General features: G+C 41.9%; 1 protein-coding gene across 2 annotated transcripts; it reads right to left on the reverse strand.

Annotated features, from left to right (window-relative positions):
• Positions 1–415: 415 nt before the first annotated feature.
• Positions 416–13,030, reverse strand: KCNG3 (potassium voltage-gated channel modifier subfamily G member 3). 2 transcript variants are annotated; one of them, XM_042789876.1, is made up of 2 exons: positions 12,123–13,030; positions 416–3,321 (listed from the first exon to the last, which is right to left on the reverse strand). In XM_042789876.1, exons 1-2 carry the CDS (start codon positions 12,743–12,745, stop codon positions 2,676–2,678), a joined length of 1,269 nt encoding a protein of 422 aa, XP_042645810.1. In that variant the 5' UTR covers positions 12,746–13,030; the 3' UTR covers positions 416–2,675. The 2 variants fall into 2 exon arrangements, with proteins under 2 accessions (XP_042645810.1, XP_032845440.2); XM_032989549.2 differs by having other exon boundaries at positions 12,090–13,030.
• Between the last annotated feature and the right edge of the window lie 5,172 nt (positions 13,031–18,202).

Consider the following 18,202-nt stretch of genomic DNA (forward strand, 5'->3'; position numbering starts at 1 on the left):
AATTGGTATTCATATAACTTCTTATTATGTGCATTAATTTATATTTTTCCTTTGTATGGGCATCTAAAGATTAGATTTATAGGTAGTGCTGAAGTGCATTTTATTTTGTCTTGAAATCAAGATTGCAACATACTTTAAAGTGTATTCACATTTTGTATGGATTTCAAACTATTGTCATCGTGATGATGGTTTTGGGCGTTTTGTGGGAGGAGGGTTGTATCTCAGAGTATCGGTTTGGTTAAATACAATACATGGACAAAAGACAAAGTAAGTTTTAAGGAGTTTTATGAAAAACAGTATTTTTCCCAAGTGTGAAAAACAGCATACAAAAATCTGTAGGGCTAAGTTCTTACATGTTTGGTTTTTTTTTTTTTTTAACCTATTTTTAATGGAAAAAATAATTGGAGCAGAATACAAAAAAATAGCTATTTTCTCCTTGAAAATACTTTTGATACTGTCAAAATAAACTTTTCATTAGAAGATGAAAATGTCATTTTCTTCAACAGCTGTGTTTGGATTAAAGTCTGAAATTTCAATTTTGTCAAGGAAGAAATTTTTTGTGAAGAGAAAAATACCCATTTCAACTGACTATAATATATAATATATGCAGGATATATATATATATATATATATATATAGGTACACATGCAGGAATACAGAGCCAGCATCTCCGCTGGTCTAAAACATCTAAGTGTCTCTGAAGTCACAACTTGCCTAACTAACATCAGCTGTGAATCTCACCTAACAAGGAAGTTTTGGCTTATCTCACATTCACCTCTCTATGGAATGCTGGAGCCAGTTTCTGAACACCATGATTCTGATATAAAAGGCATAAATATAGTAGTACAGGGAACTACAGAGCTAACCTCCTGAACACTGGAATGTGTCAGTGGCAAAAAACAGAGGTATGGCTGTAATGTTCCTTAATAATGTAGTCTTGAAAAACTACTGAAGTCAAGCTTGTCTATAAGAAGGCTACGAAAATTCTTTTCACGTCTTCAGAAAAACTGTGTTTGCAATGTAATTCTTGAAGACTACTTAAGACTAAGACCACTTAAAATGATATGAATTTTTCAGGTCTCAGGATAGAGCCTTCAATGTACTGGTTACTGACCAATGTGGTACTTTTATTTGAGTGAGCAATTCCAGAAATGTGTTTTCTAGGTGGTACTCGTTTTACTTCTAAAGCTTTTAACAAATATGTATATAAAAGCTGCTTCTACAGCACAGTAATAGTAACTGCGGTATTTTCAGGCAAGCACACCAAGTTCAACTATGCTGATGACTCTGAACTTCCATGTTAAAAAGAAAGCTCCCTGATGACATTTATTGGTACCCAAATTTGTAAAGCTGTACCTTAATGTGTTTTAGTATCTAACTGCACATTTCTACATACCAGCCTTTCAGGATGATACTGAATGAGGCCATTGAGCAGTACTACACAAGAAATGTAGTGAACAATATTTCAGAACCTAACTTGATTCATTTTAATTTTCTAGTTGCATTGAAGAATATACCATTTTGCCGAGTGCAACTCACACTTCTGTATTTTACTTTTTTTGGCATGCTCTGGGCTCTTTACAGTTGTTTTCAAAACTGCCATTAAAGTATCAGGTATCCTGCAGTAAGGGCGGCAGAATTTAAAGATGATGAAGAGTCTCATCTGACAGGGAGCAGCTACTCTTGATTTCCAGTGCTTTCTCCAGACTGTTTCAAGTGATGGAATCTTATAATTTGTCTTGGAGAATTTTCACTATGATATATATGTTTAATTGAGGGGAAAAAAATCTATGCTTGTGAGTATGTAACTTCAGGTGGATGGAGCTGAACTGAATGTACCTAAAATCTGGATAGCTCCCCCACTAAGCTATTATAAAATATATTTATCAGTGCTTGATTTTTTTATGCTGATCTTTATAAAAAGTACAATGCTTGCTTCTACTAATGATTTGGTTCCAGAGAAGAAATTTAATTGTGGCTAAGGAAGTCCTTGCTACAACATTCAGAGATGCACTTCTTTGAATCATCAAATTCAGAGCAATGCCACTGACTTCACTGGTTTTACAGAAGATTTGTGTGCTTCATCAGAGATAAGCATCAGGCCTCAAGATTTTTTCCCCTACAGACTTATATTCCTCATGTTTCCTGAGTTACAGAACCAGCTCTACTCTGTTGCGAAGTTCAAAAGTAGCAGTGATTCTCCTTCAGTATTTGATTTGGTTATCTGAGTTGAAAGTGGAGATACTTCAGGCGAGAAGTTATCAATGCTTCTATGGAACATTTAAATACTGAAATGTTTGAAAAATTTCTGCTACACGTTGCTTAGAATGGTATAGGATGTAATTATGGGAATGACAGATCTCAGTGTTAAGCTCATTTTTTGTTCTGCTTTTGAGTGGAAAGGCAAACTGAAGACCGAACTAGTCTGGTTGAGGACTTCTAAATCCTCCTTTGTTAATTTTGCTCTCTCAAATTTGAAACACCACTCCCTCTCCCTGCAAGGTGCCCAAGGCAGATGGCCATCCTTCCTGTCTGAATGGTGACGGGCCTTCTCCAGGCTGGCGAGAATGTTGTTCCACAGGACCATCCAGTCAAGGAGGACACGCAAAGGGACCTTCCACCATTCTCTTCTAAGACAAAGCTTAGCAAATAACTACAACAGAATGCAAGTTTGGTCAATTTAAGAATTCAGCAGAGAGGCTTCTACTGTACCTAGCAGATCGGAACTTGAGCTCATGATAACATTGCACAAAGCTGTGATAAATGAAAGTGATTGGCAAGGCTAATAAAACGATGCCACTAACCACACAAATTCCTCCAAGAATCCTTCCAGGTACAGTGATGGGACACATGTCACCATAACCAACCGTGGTCATTGAGATGATCACCCACCAACAAGCAGCAGGAATGCTGGCATAATCCTTATTCTTTGTTCCCAAGTCCAGCCCATTTTCAAGAAGCTGGGAAAGTGCACTGAAAATTGCCATAGCAACACAGATAAAGACAAGTAGCATCACCATCTCTCTGTAACAACGCTTCAGAGTCAGACCAAGTGTTTGAAGGCCAATGAAATGACGAGCCAGTTTAATCACCCAAAAAATCCTCATCATTCTTAAGACCCTCAAGGTGACTCCAGCCCTCTGAAGCTGCGAGTTTTCCCCTGTGAAAACTGTCATTAGAACAGAGATGTAGTAGGGAGTAATTGCCAGTAAATCAATGATGTTGAGAGGTCTTCTGACAAACTCACACTTGTTTTTGGAGACGATGAACCTCACAATGCACTCTGCAGTGAACCAGCCTATGCAGATAGCTTCAATTATCCTGTCAAAAGAAACAGAGTACAGTATTTATCTTCTGTGCAAAAGCTTTAGGAGATGTTTGGTTTGTTCACAGATATTACCAAATTGACACTCAGACCTCCACAAACAACAAACAGAATGCCATGCTATTCTTATCCTACACATGGTAGCACCAGATTTCAGCAACTAATCCGAGGATCTAGTGAGGAGTTTAAACTGATCATTGCTAAGAATTCACTCACTGATCATTTTCTCTGAATTATAGATTGCTACTGGTCCTAATACTGGGCAAATATGCCTACAAAAACTGGAACCCTACAGGAAATGTATGCCACTGATGCCAGCATGTAATGTTATCTAGAACACACTTTTTTTTTTTTTTTTGGTTGGGTTTTGGGGGAATTTGTTCATTTTCCTGTTTGTTTGAAATCTGTTTTAAATCTGTGGCTTGATCTACTTGGGAACACCAAGGACTGTGGATCGGTGAACTGGCTGGTTATGAACAGCAGTGTATAGAACCAGACTGTTAAACTAAAATGGAAGTGAAGATGGAGTAGGCAGAAATCAGCTTTTGCATTGGATGATTCATGCAACTGGCTCTTCAGAAGCCGACCTAATCCAGTCTGTCCAATTTGTATCTCAAACAGGGGCTTACCTAGAATTTATTTTGTATTCAGAACTTTATAGGTACTGTCACTAAATACAGATGGTATTTTATTTTTCATCATTGGGTACACAAATTAATAAGCTTGTGTCCTCTCATCTACCACTATGCTCTGCATTACTGAATTTTTTTGTTTTAAATGTAACTTCACCTAAACTGTGCTGCAGCAAAAATGTCAAGGTAACCAGAGCAATGGGTAAGATCATCTTGCCTAATACAAATAATGGCCTTAAGAAAAGAAATCCTGGAAGGTGATTTCAGTATGTTCTTAAATATTTTCAAGTCCCGGTGCAGTGAATGAGACTTGATAATATCTCAACTTGAAACCAGTGGAAGGTAGAAACAGAAGATTAAAATGTTGCTCTAACATTATTTAGTAACTGTTGTGCATGTAGTCTCAAATCTGCCATCTGAAAATAACCCTTTTCTTAAGAATTCAGACTGTGCTTATGTGAGCTTGGGGATTTGAAAATACTACATGCTATCAGAGCTGGTTTGCTACTGCAGGGATCCTAACAAGGTAGTGTCTGTAAAAATGTAATGATTTGCAAGCAGTAATCCGACTGTCATTTCAAACCTAACATTCTGCTTCCCTAACATATCTGCATAATTTTTTACCGGTTTTGAAATCTATAGTGGCCTGTTGGAAAGACAGTATTCTTCTGTAACTGCTATAATTATACCAATAGTCTCTATAAACTAACTTTCATATAAGTTTGATACACTAGTTTTTATTTATTTTTTACTAATTTCTTTTTATTCATTCATTCACTTTCGTTTTACACTAAAAAATGGAGGAAACAGTAACGATCAGTTGATATAAAGTCATAAGGTACATTGCAATTCCAGCCACAGCAAATTTAAATGAACATAAATTACTTAGAAATAATTATTCACATAAAATCAGACCTTGTTTTTCTTGTTTCATGAATAACAGTGGAAGTTCTGTAAACAAGTGGCCTTTCTTCATAAAGGGCTTATAAAACCCTTGTTCATGTTAGCCCCTTTTGATAGGAAGATCTGTGAATTTCAAAACTAGCTTGCTCTTAAGAATTATATGTTCTCTTAAAAATTAAGCTTTTGAAAATACTACGACTTCTTTTAATAATGGCAGGAAGTGATAACTAACTCAGATGCAGATTTAATTTCTTTTTAAAAATGCTTAGATCTAAACAAAAGTCGTGTACATAATATGTGAAAGTTACTGCATGAATGTGGATTCTTGTTCCTTTATGTTGGAGGAAAAAAAAAAAAAAAGAGAAAAAGGATAATTTCTCTTAAATCTTTTTTACACATGATGAGGAAATACCTAAGCCTTTCCCTAGTCAAACAGACTCAAGATCATGGTAATAGACACACCGAAGTCTGAATGTACTTATATGTAGGCTAGTTGAGATCTCATGTAATGACTAAAAGAAAAATTGTATCTGGATAGAATGTTGTAGCCAGGAATATTCAACAATTCCAACAGACTGTTTCATTACATTTTATGAGATTTCTCTGGTAGTGCTGCCAGTATCCTATGACATGGAGCATTTAAATGAAAAAGCAATTTGTAATTATACAATTTAAAGCTTTTTAACTGGGTATTGCCTCCTGATGCCCTGATAATATTGGAAATGTGATTCCTCCATTCTGTCACAAATTTGGCAGGTTATCTCTGAGTTGAGCTTTAAGGAACTTAGGTCCTGATCATTGTGATTCAGTAGAAGTCCTCTTTATGAATCAACACTGATTCAGTGGTCCGCTGTAACTTTGGGGAATAGTTGCACAAGTGAAAATACAGGAAATGTGATCAATCCATTGTTTTAATCTGGCAGTTCCTAGCACAAGAGATACTGTAAATCAGTTATACTTCAGTCGGAAGGACTGGAGAAGCCTTTTATTGTAGAATGGACTTGAAGAGAGCTAAGGAGCGTCACTGATGCAAAAATGACAAAGCAAGATCAAGACAGTGGGAGATGCATTACTGCCACTCCATTATACGTTGCACTTTCATTTATCCATTCTACATCTATCCTTCTTTCTCATCAATTATACTCATCCTGTCTGGGGAGAAGATAATGAAGGGTGTCCCTTATTTTTTTCTTTCTTCTCCTTACTTCTTAGCCACCAAATATTTTTCATTTTTCCTCTCTTGTCACTGCTTTTGCCTTTGTAGATGGATTTCGGCAGGTCTGGTAAATCACGTAAAAGTGTGTGCTTTGGTGAGAAGAACTAGAAACCTCTGGCCTGTTGGGAAATCTGGAGTGCTACATACTATGTTTCCACTTTCAGATTAAGTCTCCCTCTCCCTCTCCTTTAGTGACTCATCTTTATAGCTAACCTTTTTAATGGATAAACAACATCTATTAAAGAAAGCAGATTTAACAGTTAGTCCTCAAGACAACTTGAGTATGAAGTTAAAGCCAAATAAAATGCATGCACTTAGAAGACTAAAGTTGCTGTATGTTCTGTAAGCAATTCTTAAAATATTTGCTGCAGATTCACATGACAGACTCCCTTTTAGTGTCTATTCCTGGAATAATGCTCTATTAAAATCTGTAACTATATAATGAAATTATGAGCTTTATTTGGTAAAATGTAGTACCTATTTTATAAACTTCCATCACAGTTTTTGGTTGGCTTTTTCCCCCCATCAGTTCAGTTTTTAAATAGCTGGTATTCAAAAAGGAGAGGGCAAATTAATAACATATTCATAAAGTGTTTCCTTGAAGATTCCCCACAAAATTTAGAAATAATCAGAGAAAATACTAAGTCCCAATTTTTATACAATTACATGTTATTTCTGCTCAAACTTACTGTTCATTGTCCCAGACTTAAGCATGTGAAAGAAGGTTCTCCTAAAATGTTAAGCCTCTTGATACTTAACAGTCTGTCAAGATTGCTCTAATGAGTCTTTTGTCCATAAATGAAAAATCAAGCCTTTGTGAGCCTTGCTTCTACTGTAATCTCATCACTGTTCAATTTTTTGTTCCATCTGATAACTTCCTTTTGGAATAAGTTATTTTATGTACAATGTGTTAAACCACTTCAGAAATTATTTTTTCAGTCACTAACAAGACTAGTTTATTATTACTAAAAAAATCATATTGTGAATGTCTTAGAATAGTTCAACTCAGCATTATTCTTTACCCTGGCATGCCAATTTGTATACTTACAATATCCCCTGATGAGCTGGCTGAAATCTAGCCAAAATATTCGTTAGTGGCACTATTATCTATTAAGCTCGTAAATAAAACATACACATCAACGGGACACATGACAAAAACAGATGATATGATCAAAGACAATATATGACAAGGTTAATGATTAAAGTCTGTCAGCACTGATTTGTTGAATTGTTGCTAAAGCCTATTTCCATGTAAAGCACCTGCAACCTGAAAAACATACAAGCAGTAGCCAGAATGATCAAATCCTGCTCTGGAAGACTCCTAGTTGTTTCAGCAAATGTCTTTTTAATTGTCTTGAAATCAACAGGGCTTCTGTCTCACTACAAACTGTAGAGTAAGAGCCATGGAACAGATAGCTTCCCTGTATTAAAAACCTCACTGGCTTTTTTTCATTCTCTCTCTGCTTTGGTAGCAGTATGTCTTGATGCATTAAACTCCAGTGCCTTATCTGGGAGGCTGCAGTGACCCAGCACTCCCCAGGGAAGGGGCAAATGCCTTTCACAGCTCTCAGGGGATACCTGGATATGAAGAGCTCGGGTCCTCATCATCTTTTCCATGTATTTTGAACACAAGCGGCACCTAGCCCTGGTGAGTTCGTTACGGTTCTACTGCCACCAGACAGTGATACATGTCTGTCCTTTTTACCTATATTTTTCAAAAAGCTCATAAATTCATTAGAAAAATCCACATCCGTGTGGATACAAACTTAGGTCTGTAGTTCAATTCTTCACCTTCGGTCTCCTGTTTTAATTTAGCAAAAGTGTGCTGTTCAGGTTAGATCTTACCCAGGAAAGAAGTTGGAGTTGTTTCTTTTTTTTTTTTTTTTAACAGATGTTGGACATCAGCATTCGGGTGTTCTGAAATTCCACCACCATAAAGGAATAATGATTTTTGTGTGTCTAAAATTCAATTGCAACTTTTTAAGCTGATGTTTTGCAGAAATTAAAAAAAAAAAGCCCACTGGCATCTGTTGAGAAATGCTGTTTGGAGAAGTTACTGTGTTTATTTGCTTTTGCTTAAGAACACTGCAATCATATAGGCTTGATAATCGAGTGATTCTCTCAATACAAATGTAATCATGATTACTGGATGGAAAAGGGGCAACAGTCTCTCCCCTGTGCTAACAAGCTACTTGTATTTAGCGTTAGAAGAATAGTTTAAAGGCAGGTAGATGGAACTGTGCTGGCAGTAAGTCAAGCAGCTTCAAATGACTTCCTATTACAGGCTTGAGAAGCTCTCCCTGGAAGATGATGCTTACGATCAGCATGTGGACAGGTCCCTGATCAGAGACTCGCAGTATGCATCTGTTGGCACAGTTCAGAGGAGAGCAGAGATGACTTGAAATTGCCAGAAGCAACAGAATGGGAGACAGGTGTCCCTGCTGTCTGCTCCTAAATGGTGCAAATCTGATGCAAATCTTTAGCTCTGATAAGTGAAACATGCCAAGGCAGGGAAGAGAGCAAAAATCTTAAAATACAAGAAATTTAATAGCTCATCCCTCATCCTGAGAATGGACCTGGGGAAGGTAATCCCTCTACAAATCAGGGAAGCGTACTGTCAGTGTCTGCAAGATCCATGAAATTCAGATGTTGGATTCCCTATCCCTCTCTCCTTAAAAAGGCTTACTCACGGAGTTCTCTGTTGCCCTCTAAAGGGTGTTACTCCAAAGGATTAGAAATAGCTGTAGGCTGTTCACCCTTTGAGAGTGTGGTCACCAGGAAAAGTCCTAACAACATCATGGTTTCTGAAAAAAAGTTTGGTGGACTTATTTCCTCTTCTGGTGAATAGGTATTCATACAAGAAAAATAAACACAGCTGGTATTAGCTGGCAGCCACAGTACCCCTCACTGCAAACCTCATTAGAGGCTGATTTTGTAAATGACAGAGTTAGTGACCCCCTCACACCTAGAGATGACGTCCAGGTAAACTGGAGACACTCTGCTAGAGCTGCCCGAAGCGGTTCTGGGGACGGTCACCACAGTTCAGCCACAGAAATTATCCACGTGGCACCTTTCTGAACTGTAGCATGGCACTGAGGGAAGGATAGGGGTTTTTATTAGCAAGCATGTGAGTGACTAAAAATATCAAAGCTGCTGAATTCCATGAGGTAGTTCTCACCTCTTCTAAGCAGTGGCTTATGCTGATCTGAATAGTCGGTTATATCAAAAATCTACAGCTTAAGGACTTTTAGATAAGCCCATTCAATTTTAATTTCTAAAACGTTCAAAATACGTTTTTTATGATAATGTAAATTCTTCATACTAGTAATTCATGTTACATGAGTCAAAACTCGCTTGTATACAGCATTAATGTCACAATTTCTCTAAACCAAAAAAAGAATTTAAATTACTGTATTGTCATGTTAGACAGAATTTCTTTATTTTGATGAGGAACCTGGCTTAATAAACAAATGACAGAATTTGGCTTCAAACTTTTAAGTGTATCAGAAACTAGTGGCCAGATTTTTAAAAGCCTTCTCACCTAAGATGGACAGTATTGCCAGAGTGCACAATCCCAGACACTCCTGTGTGATTTCTGTGGTCAGACTTTCAAATAAGCCACACATCTACTTAGGTTTTGAAAACTTAACTCATTTTAAATAAAATAACTACAAACAAAAGAAAAATAAAATAAAAACAAATAAAGGGAAATAAAGTCAGATGACAGCTGGGCATGTTAGGTCAAATTCTGTGGCATGTTTAAGTAGTTGGAACTAAACTGGATCACTGAAAAGCAACTGTAGCTCACACCTTTTTTCCCAGACATCTCAGGCTTTTTAGTCACGATGCAGCACACGCAATAAAGAAAGGAGTGGCTCCCGTAAGAGAACAAGGCCACCTGAGCAGGTGACCAGCTGTGGACAGAAAGGAACACATTTCTATCTGTTTTCCATGTGTTGCTATTAAATTGCTATCGGTTCCTGTGCAGCAAGAGCACGTGGGTTAAATCACAGGTGGAACAAACCAGCCTGTATCGGTGTTTAGAGGTGACAGACTTTTGCAAGAAGAAGGTCAGAAACTGTTCAGCCGCAACTTTTAGAGTTACCTCTCTTTTTTTGTTGCAATTCCACAGAGTCCTACAGCTGGTACTGAAGAAACTTGCCCTAGCACTGATAGTGGGTCCTTCTGGTTTTAAAAGCAGCCTTCACTGTCCTGTGAAGTGCTGGGCTACCCTGTACCTTACAAGTATTCAGGACCCCTCATCCTTCAGACACTTGGTATACAATATGCAATTGTTCAGAAGAGTAAAATTCTGTGTGTATATGATACACACATGTTCTTGAAGACAAAGGCACTATGAAAGAAAACTCACGTCATATGCCTTGTTCCTCTGCAAGCTGAACTCTTTCAGTAAGAGAAAAATTGTTGTTGACTCCCACACCGTGAAGATGTGAACAAAGATACGACCGATGCCGTTAATGCTATGGTAGTGTTGCATCTATTTTCCCCTGTCTATTGGGGGTATCTAAGCAATTTGCTGCCTTACAAAAATAACACCCAGAGCATCCACCCTTTGAAATAACCTTTCAAAGCTTAAGTAAGGCTTTTAACTGGAAGAACCTGTAAGAGCAACTTTTGACGTATCTGAATCTAAGCAGGAATCCACACCTTCTCAATCTGTATCTGTTTTCTTTTTCTTCATACAATTAATTCTTTGGCTGAGCTACAGTGAGAAATACAGGTGCAGTTTTCCATTAAGCTAATGGAAACTACAAAAATACTTTCTGAGGAATTAATTTGGCTACTAAGATATAATATATCACATTCCAGTTAACTCTATGGTAAAAGATGATGATTTCATAACGACAAGTCTGCAATTTCACTGTAGGGCCCCTGTAGCAAAGCAGAAGCTGAAAAAACTTTTTGTTGAATAGCCTGCTTTAAAAGAAGGGAGAAGCTAGCAAATAAAAGAAACATTTACTTTTTTCTTTATATGTCATTCTTCTTTATGGGAGAAATCCTACCAGCGTGGTCCTGAGTCTGTTCTCCAGGGAACAGGACACCAATGATACCAAAGTCAGCAGAGTTGCATCAATGTAACCCTAAACTGAGGTCACAGAGCAGATGAAAAAGGGCTTGTTCTTACTAGTAAAGCTCGGGATCGAGCCTTCTACCCCAGGCCCTGGTTTCTGAAACTGTTTTGCAATGGTCAGTGTGCTTACCCACATTTCATCTAAAGGAAATGTAAACATGTGTCACATTCATACACTGGGGCACTTATATGATGCATCTGCAAAAGCTTAATGCGCAGTCTGATCATCTCCTGTGCTCCCCACATACGTAGAGAATCTGAGATGGAAAGGAGCAGGGGTAAGGCTGTTCCCCCATACAAGATCTTACAAGCACAGAACCGTAACAGGCACAGGATCTGCTCCAGCAGAAAGACCTGTACAAATGCACGCGGAGTACACACAGAGTTGTGCTCTTCTCCAAGGAAAAGCGAAGGGAATTGCATTCTTTTAGGGTTTAATCTCCCCCCCCCCCTTTTTTTTTTTTCCACAGCCGTAAGGCCTCACCCTATTTTCCGAGTGTTTGAACTTCTCTACGAGAGTAGGGAGTCCCGTGGCTCCTCAAAGAGGGGGCAATAAGAGCCCCAAGCTCCCGCACAGACGGGAGCGCCCTTACAGAGAGGAGCCGGTGCTCCGCTGGCGCCCGTTCCGCTGCCAGCCCGCCCGCGCCCCGCGCCCCGGGCTGCCCGCACCGCCCGGCCCCGGCCCCGGCCCCGGCGGGAGCCGGAGCTGCAGAGCAGCGCCCGCTCCTCCGAGGCGCCCCCACGTTCCCCCACCCCCCCCTTCACCCCCGCCGGGCACCCCGGTTCGGGGCCGGGGTTTTAAGGCGCGCAGGCGATCTCCGCCGGCGGCGGCTACAGCTATGGACCGTCAGGACGAGGGGCAGGACACACTGGACGGGACACACGGGGACCGGACAGCAGGAAAATAAAGGATCCTCCTACCCTGAGGGCTCCCTCACTGACTCTGCTGTGTACCTGCTCTGCTCCTCCACGCTGCGGTTCTCCGGCGCCCGCCACTCGGGCAGGGTGCTGGCGCACAGCACCACCATGGACACGATGACGAAGAGGATGGAGACGGTGGCCAGGACCTGGGCGGCCACGGAAGACGTGGGCTCCTCGAAAGTCCTCCTCATCCTCTCCAGCCACTTCCCGCCCTCGGCTCCCGGCGGCCGCCGGCCCTTGCCCTCGGGGCCGCCGGCCGGCTCCCCCGGCGGCTCCTCCGCCGCGTAGTAGGTGCACGTCTCGGACATGCGGTCGTCGAGGCGGCGCTGGCAGCAGTAGTCGAGGTGGGAGCCCTCCAGCCCCCAGTAGATCATCTCGTTGTAGAAGGAGAGCTCGCACATGTGCGGCACGAAGCGCAGGTGGCCGTGCCGCACGTACAGCATGATGAAGCCGAAGGCCTCCGAGTGCCGGTCAAAGAAGTACTCGTTCCGCTCCCGGTCGTAGTCGTCGCACACCTCCAGCACGTCCTGCTCCGAGAGGCAGCCGTGCAGGCGGCTCACCCGCCGCAGCGGGAAATCCTTCAGCACCTCCCGAGAGAAGGAGTACCGGGTGCCCCCGACGTTCAACACCACCGAGGGGCCGCGGCCAAAGTTCATGGCTTGGGCGGGACGGAGGAGGGGACGGGCGGGCAGGGCGGCGAGGGCTGCCCCGGCTCTGGCTCCGCTCGCACCGCTGGCGGCTCCCGCTCGGCGACGGGGCGGGCGGGGAGGGAGGGACGGACGGACGGAGGGAAGGAAGGAAGGAAGAAAGGAAGGCGGGAGAGGCGCCCCGGCTGCCGCGCAGGAGCCGGGGCGCGGCGGAGGCTGCGCGCCCCCCCCTCTCCCCGCCGCCGGTGCCGCTCGCAGGTGCGGCCGCGGCCTCAGCGCCGGCGGGCGGGCGCCTCCGCGGGGCCCCGCCGGGGCGGGGGCGCGGTCGCGGGCATGGCGGGGACCGGGGATGCTCCGCGCCGTTCCGCGCCGTTCCGCGCCGCTCCGCGCCGCTGCCGGCTGGCAGGCGAGCGGGGGGCGGCGCGGCGGCGGGGTGGGGACACGCCTCCTCCCCCCGCCCGCGCACATGGCGGAGCGGGGCTCAGCGCGGCGCGGGGGGTGCCGCGGGGCTGCCGCCGACCCCCGGGCTCTCCGGGGAGCGCCCGGGGGAGCCCGGCGGGTAGAAGGCTTCGGCTCCGGCGGGGGAGAACCCGGCCGAGCCCACCCCGCGGAGCGGCACTTGGGCGAAGTTGCCCACCAAACCCAAGGAGCGCTTTGGGGGCGTTTTCCGCCCCCACCCCCCCAAAAAAAAAAAAAAAAAAAAAGCCGCGAGGGAAGCGTTTGAGCACCGCACCGCTCGAGGCCTCCGGCGCCGGTCGCTCCCGTCCCATTTGTTCGCCGCGGACCCCAGCCCCGGCCTTCCCTGCCAAACGCTGGCTTCTTCTCAGAGCCCGTTACCCCCGCACCCCCCCGTACACATCTGGATAAGGGGACGCTTCTTTTTCCCCCCTCACTTAGGGTGTGGACTCCAGGTGCCTTAGGTAGCGCCTTCTTCCCTGCTTCTGCCCACCCCAGTCCCACGGCTGTACTCCTGCAGCTTCCCCCGGTCCCGTACCCTGCACCTGCCCACCCCGTTAAAACACTCATCCGCTGGTATGACCCTCTCTGCTCTCTAAAGCTTTGATTTCATTTGGTTGCATTATGTACAGGGAGTTCTTCATTTCCACTACTGATTTTTAAATTTTTTATTTGGTTGGGGTTTTTTTTTACCCAAATATGACAATTCTCAGGCTGAGGTATTTTCTAGGTTTATTAACTTCTGGAGCATCATGGGGTAAAATCAGCCAAGATACAGCTCTCCCTTTCAGTGGGATGCTTCCAGTTGCAAATGTGCCTCCAGCTGTCAGGAGAAAGGGTGGGTGAGTATATCCTTTCAAAACCAATGCTAAAGATTTGTCAGTTGAGCGCTGTGTCTGTAAAAGGACATCCAGGTTAAACCAGTGGTTTACCATTCCCGTTCTTTGTCGCTCTAGAGGTAGGTGCTTGTCTTTCTCGATTGGGTTTGGGATTTTTTTGTTGTTCTTGTTGCTGCCATGTTACATTCACAGCTGAGATTTGTAAGGCACATACAGGTGTATCAAAATAAATGGATAGTCATCTAAATGTGTAGTAAAAATTATTGTTGTAAAACAGAATGCGATAAGAGCTGCTATTCTTAACCCTATTTGTTATCTTCTAAAAAGTACTTCGAGAAAGATTCGAATAAATGTCCACGTTACCACTGAGAGAGTTCTGCAAGCTCTGCTATGGTTGTTATAGGGAATATCCACTAGAGGTCACGGTTAGTCATTTTTCTCTGATCATTTACAGAGATGACAAGAAACCCACCCAAACTCCAATTACAAAATGTAGTAAAGTGTATATGCCAGCGTGTTGTACCGCCATAAGGTCATTTTTGATCTCTGTTTAGTCATGCTGGTGTCTGTTTTCACATAGCTGGAAAAATTTTCTTTCCTTCCAGCAGTTGCGTTCAGTTAATGTATCTTGGCTGCCTGGTAATTTTACAAGCAACAAACACTATTTTAAACCTCTTCACCTTTCTTTGATGTGTATGCTTCAATATTTCATTCTTTCAGGAACAATTACTAGAATTATCTGTTTAAAAAAAAACGAAATAGCAAAACCTGATTAGAACTCTGACAGTGATAATGAGTTATCCAGGTGCTTCTGGCTTTGCAATTTGTCATGCTTCCTGCTCCGTACATTTTAACCTCCTTCATTCCTTGCAGGGAGCTTACAGAGGAAGAGAGTATAGATAACATGGCATGAAGACATGTATATGCTAATTGCATAGAAACAGGGGTTAGAGTGTATGTTCTAGAAAGCATTTCAAGATGAACAAAGCTTTATGTGCTGTGTTGTGAAGCAGTATGGCAGAACAGGTAAAGTGCTGGGCTGACAAGACTTTATGATGAAGCATTGTAGGTTGTTTTGATGACTATTTCTAGTTTTCAGTTTCTTTTAAATTTAGAATACAATGATTTCCTCCTGCAGAATAACGCTGTCAAACATTCAGTGTAAGCAAAGCTAACCTGGTAACAGCAATGTTTTCTTTTCTTCTGTAGTCTGACATGTTTAAGTTTAGTTATTTTAATTGTAATTACTGACTTTCAATTGATGCGATTTGTTCTATCAAGCTGGTGTCAGTAGTTGTAAACAACATCTTTTTGCACCAAGAGCAGCAATTTACTGGGAACAAAACCTTGGATTTTAGACAGGATTTGTAATTTTTCAGTAAATGTTCTGATTTTTTTGACATTTTGAGATTGCTCACCCCATTGCAGTTGTGAAATAGCTGGTTTATAGTAAATTTGTGGTAATTCACATTGTTTTATGGGAATTACTCAGATTTTACAAGTGTCAGTTCAGTGGTTGTTGTGGTATATTTGTTTTATTTTCCATGAAACTTCACTGAGTGTAACTTTTTTTTGTTCGTGTTGAATTTTGTGACTAAAGGTCTTAAGAAATTTAAAAAAATAGGATGGTGAGCCTGAAAGAGACAAAGCACTTAGGACTTTGTGTGACGGTAAGCATAACGCTCAGTAATATATAAAGAAAAAGACCTTTTTAAAGGCTATTGGGGGGAACAAAAAAGCATTTGAAAGTTCTAGCTCTCCTGATTTGAAAGGTGGTACCTAATTAGTGAAAAAACAAGTGATCCAATAAATCCATTTAAATAGGTCAGCATAGACATTAGTAAAGAGTATTCAACGTATAGGTCAAATGGTAAAATATGAGGTGTAAAGTGAATCTTTAGAAGGACTGAGCTGGCTAATAATCAAAAATATAATAAAGACCTCTTTCAAGTAGTTGAGTTCAGGTGCTTGGGGGGTTGGGTTGGTTTTGGTTTGGATTTTTATGACCTGGAGATACACGCTGGGATGTTGAATCAAAGCAATTACTCTTTTCCTGGTGTTATAGTTGTTATCACTTGCTGCCCAGGAGAAACTTCACAATTAATAGTTATTATGTAAAAATTGCTTTCTTTGTGTCAACAATTATTTTCAATGCTTGTACTGTGCTACTGCATCCTAGGGGGATTTGATGAAGTTGAAATATTTTCTGCAGTTTCCAAATCTTTCTGGCCCCGTGCTGAGGCCGTTGCTCTGTGCTTTGAGTGCGGCTCTATGGTTTTAGAAAAGGGAGTCCTTACTTGCATGTTATATGTGAACAAAGTGGTATATATTGATGGCAGGCATTTTTCATGACTTGGGATGAGTTTCTGTTCCTACTGAGGTAGCTACTGAGTGCTGTTGATTTCAGTGCAAGCAAAATTGGCTTTTGGTTGGGTTGGCTTTTGTCAGGAATCTTGGTTATTTATATGAGAAAAATACATAGGAACTCTAGCTGTGGAGCAAGCTGCCATGATGATAGACTTGCACACACGGAACAAAAAGGTCTTTCTGGTCAGGGAGTGTACAGTATGTAACATGTAAAATTGTGAGGGGAAAAAAACCCAACGGTTTTTGGTATTAAACATGCTGCATTTGGCCATATCTATCTTATTTGACGAGGCAATATATAATGACTAGAACAAATGCTTGAAAAGGTTCTGCATGCACAGATGGACTACAGTTTGCATTTATCTTTAGTTTAGGTCTTGGGGAAAAATGGTTTCAAATATATGTTTTTTCTTTAATCAAACTTCTCAGCACCAAAGCCCCTCTGCTTCGATGTGATTTGTGGGCTAGAAAGAAAACCTTTCAGGAGATGGCCTATTACCACATATAATTACCAAACAAACAGTCTAATGACAGATGCAGTTTGGATTGTCAGTGGCACCTGACATAAGAGTACAAGTTCCCTTGTCACTGAGGTACTTATAAAAATCTGAATAATTTTGAATATGAATGTTTCTAAAAGTGGATGAATGACATTTAGTAGGGAGCTGGGTATTCCCATATATATACATGTGCACAGAATACAATCTGTAGTTGACATTTATAACTAGACTAACTTATTTCATGAAACATGCTAACAATTTGGTAAATCTGGCTATGCACAATTAAGAATCGATACTGGAGACTATGTATTTGTAGGTCAGACTGTAAGCTCTCTTTTAATGTGAGAGACAAACTGCCTTCTCTGTTACCCTTCACCTCCATATCAAGAAAATCCCAGCAAAACTTCTTGTATCTGATGCTGAGCTAATTGTTGAAGGCTATTAAACGTCAATGATCATTGAATCAAATGAAGCCCTCATGGACAGAGATCTTTACTAGCTGGGGTAAACCAGTTTGTTAAATCTGAACTCCAGGCAGGCAGATACAAAGCACAGAAAGAAGGATGTTGCTTGCCTGAGGAAGGTGATTAGAAGGAGACTTGCTAATGGGGAATTCAAAGGCACGAAGATATTCTCACAGGAGAATATAACACAGGAATGTCTTTTCACAGCAGTGAGATCCTTTTCTAAATGCTGACCAAGGGGAAGGGAAACTGTCTGCAGAGAAGATGGAGAGAAATACTGGGATTTTCAGAAGCCATGTGTGTTGGTGAATCCAAAGTATGCTCTCAGAAGAGGAAGAAAACTGGGCCAGATAAATGCATATAAACGTTATTTTGTCACTATCTCTTTTTTGCATTAGCTAACATAAAGTTACTGTTTTGGTTTTTGTAGTGCTTTGTGTGTTTTGTTTTTCTTTTCCCCTTGCATCTTCAGCAAAGGCTATGAGCTCACTTCACTTGCCTAAACATACATGAGTTAGTGCCACTTGAGATGCCCTCCATTTTCCCTATTCTTCACCTGCTGTTGCAGTAGTGCATGAGCCTTCTGTGTCCTGTCCACCAGCCCCCATGGGTGGGCCATATAGGTCCGTATAGGGGATGCTTCATGACCATGTTTAGGTACCTGAATTGAGCCCTGGGCATTTGTTATGCCATGCTGAAAAACAAGACTGGGAACTTGGAAGTTGTGTCGGTTGAGACTGGGGCCAGACACCCTGGTGAGTCACCTGTGGTCGCTGGGAAGGGAACTCGGACAGCTGGGACTCTGAAATCCCACTGCTGGGGACTTCTGCAGAGCCACCG

The sequence above is a fragment of the Tyto alba genome, unplaced genomic scaffold, assembly GCF_018691265.1.
Source record: "Tyto alba isolate M040663 unplaced genomic scaffold, T.alba_DEE_v4.0 Super-Scaffold_16, whole genome shotgun sequence".
NCBI classification, from domain to species: domain Eukaryota; kingdom Metazoa; phylum Chordata; class Aves; order Strigiformes; family Tytonidae; genus Tyto; species Tyto alba.

What these genes read in the sequence shown, in the direction of transcription:
- KCNG3 (XM_032989549.2), bottom strand. Translation starts at nt 12,745, where the DNA reads ATGAACTTTGGCCGCGGCCCCTCGGTGGTGTTGAACGTCGGGGGCACC. An exon ending in TCAGTGAGGGAGCCCTCAGG is followed by an intron (nt 3,322 to 12,089) that starts GTAGGAGGATCC and finishes TTCTTTTGACAG; the next exon opens with GATAATTGAAGCTATCTGCA.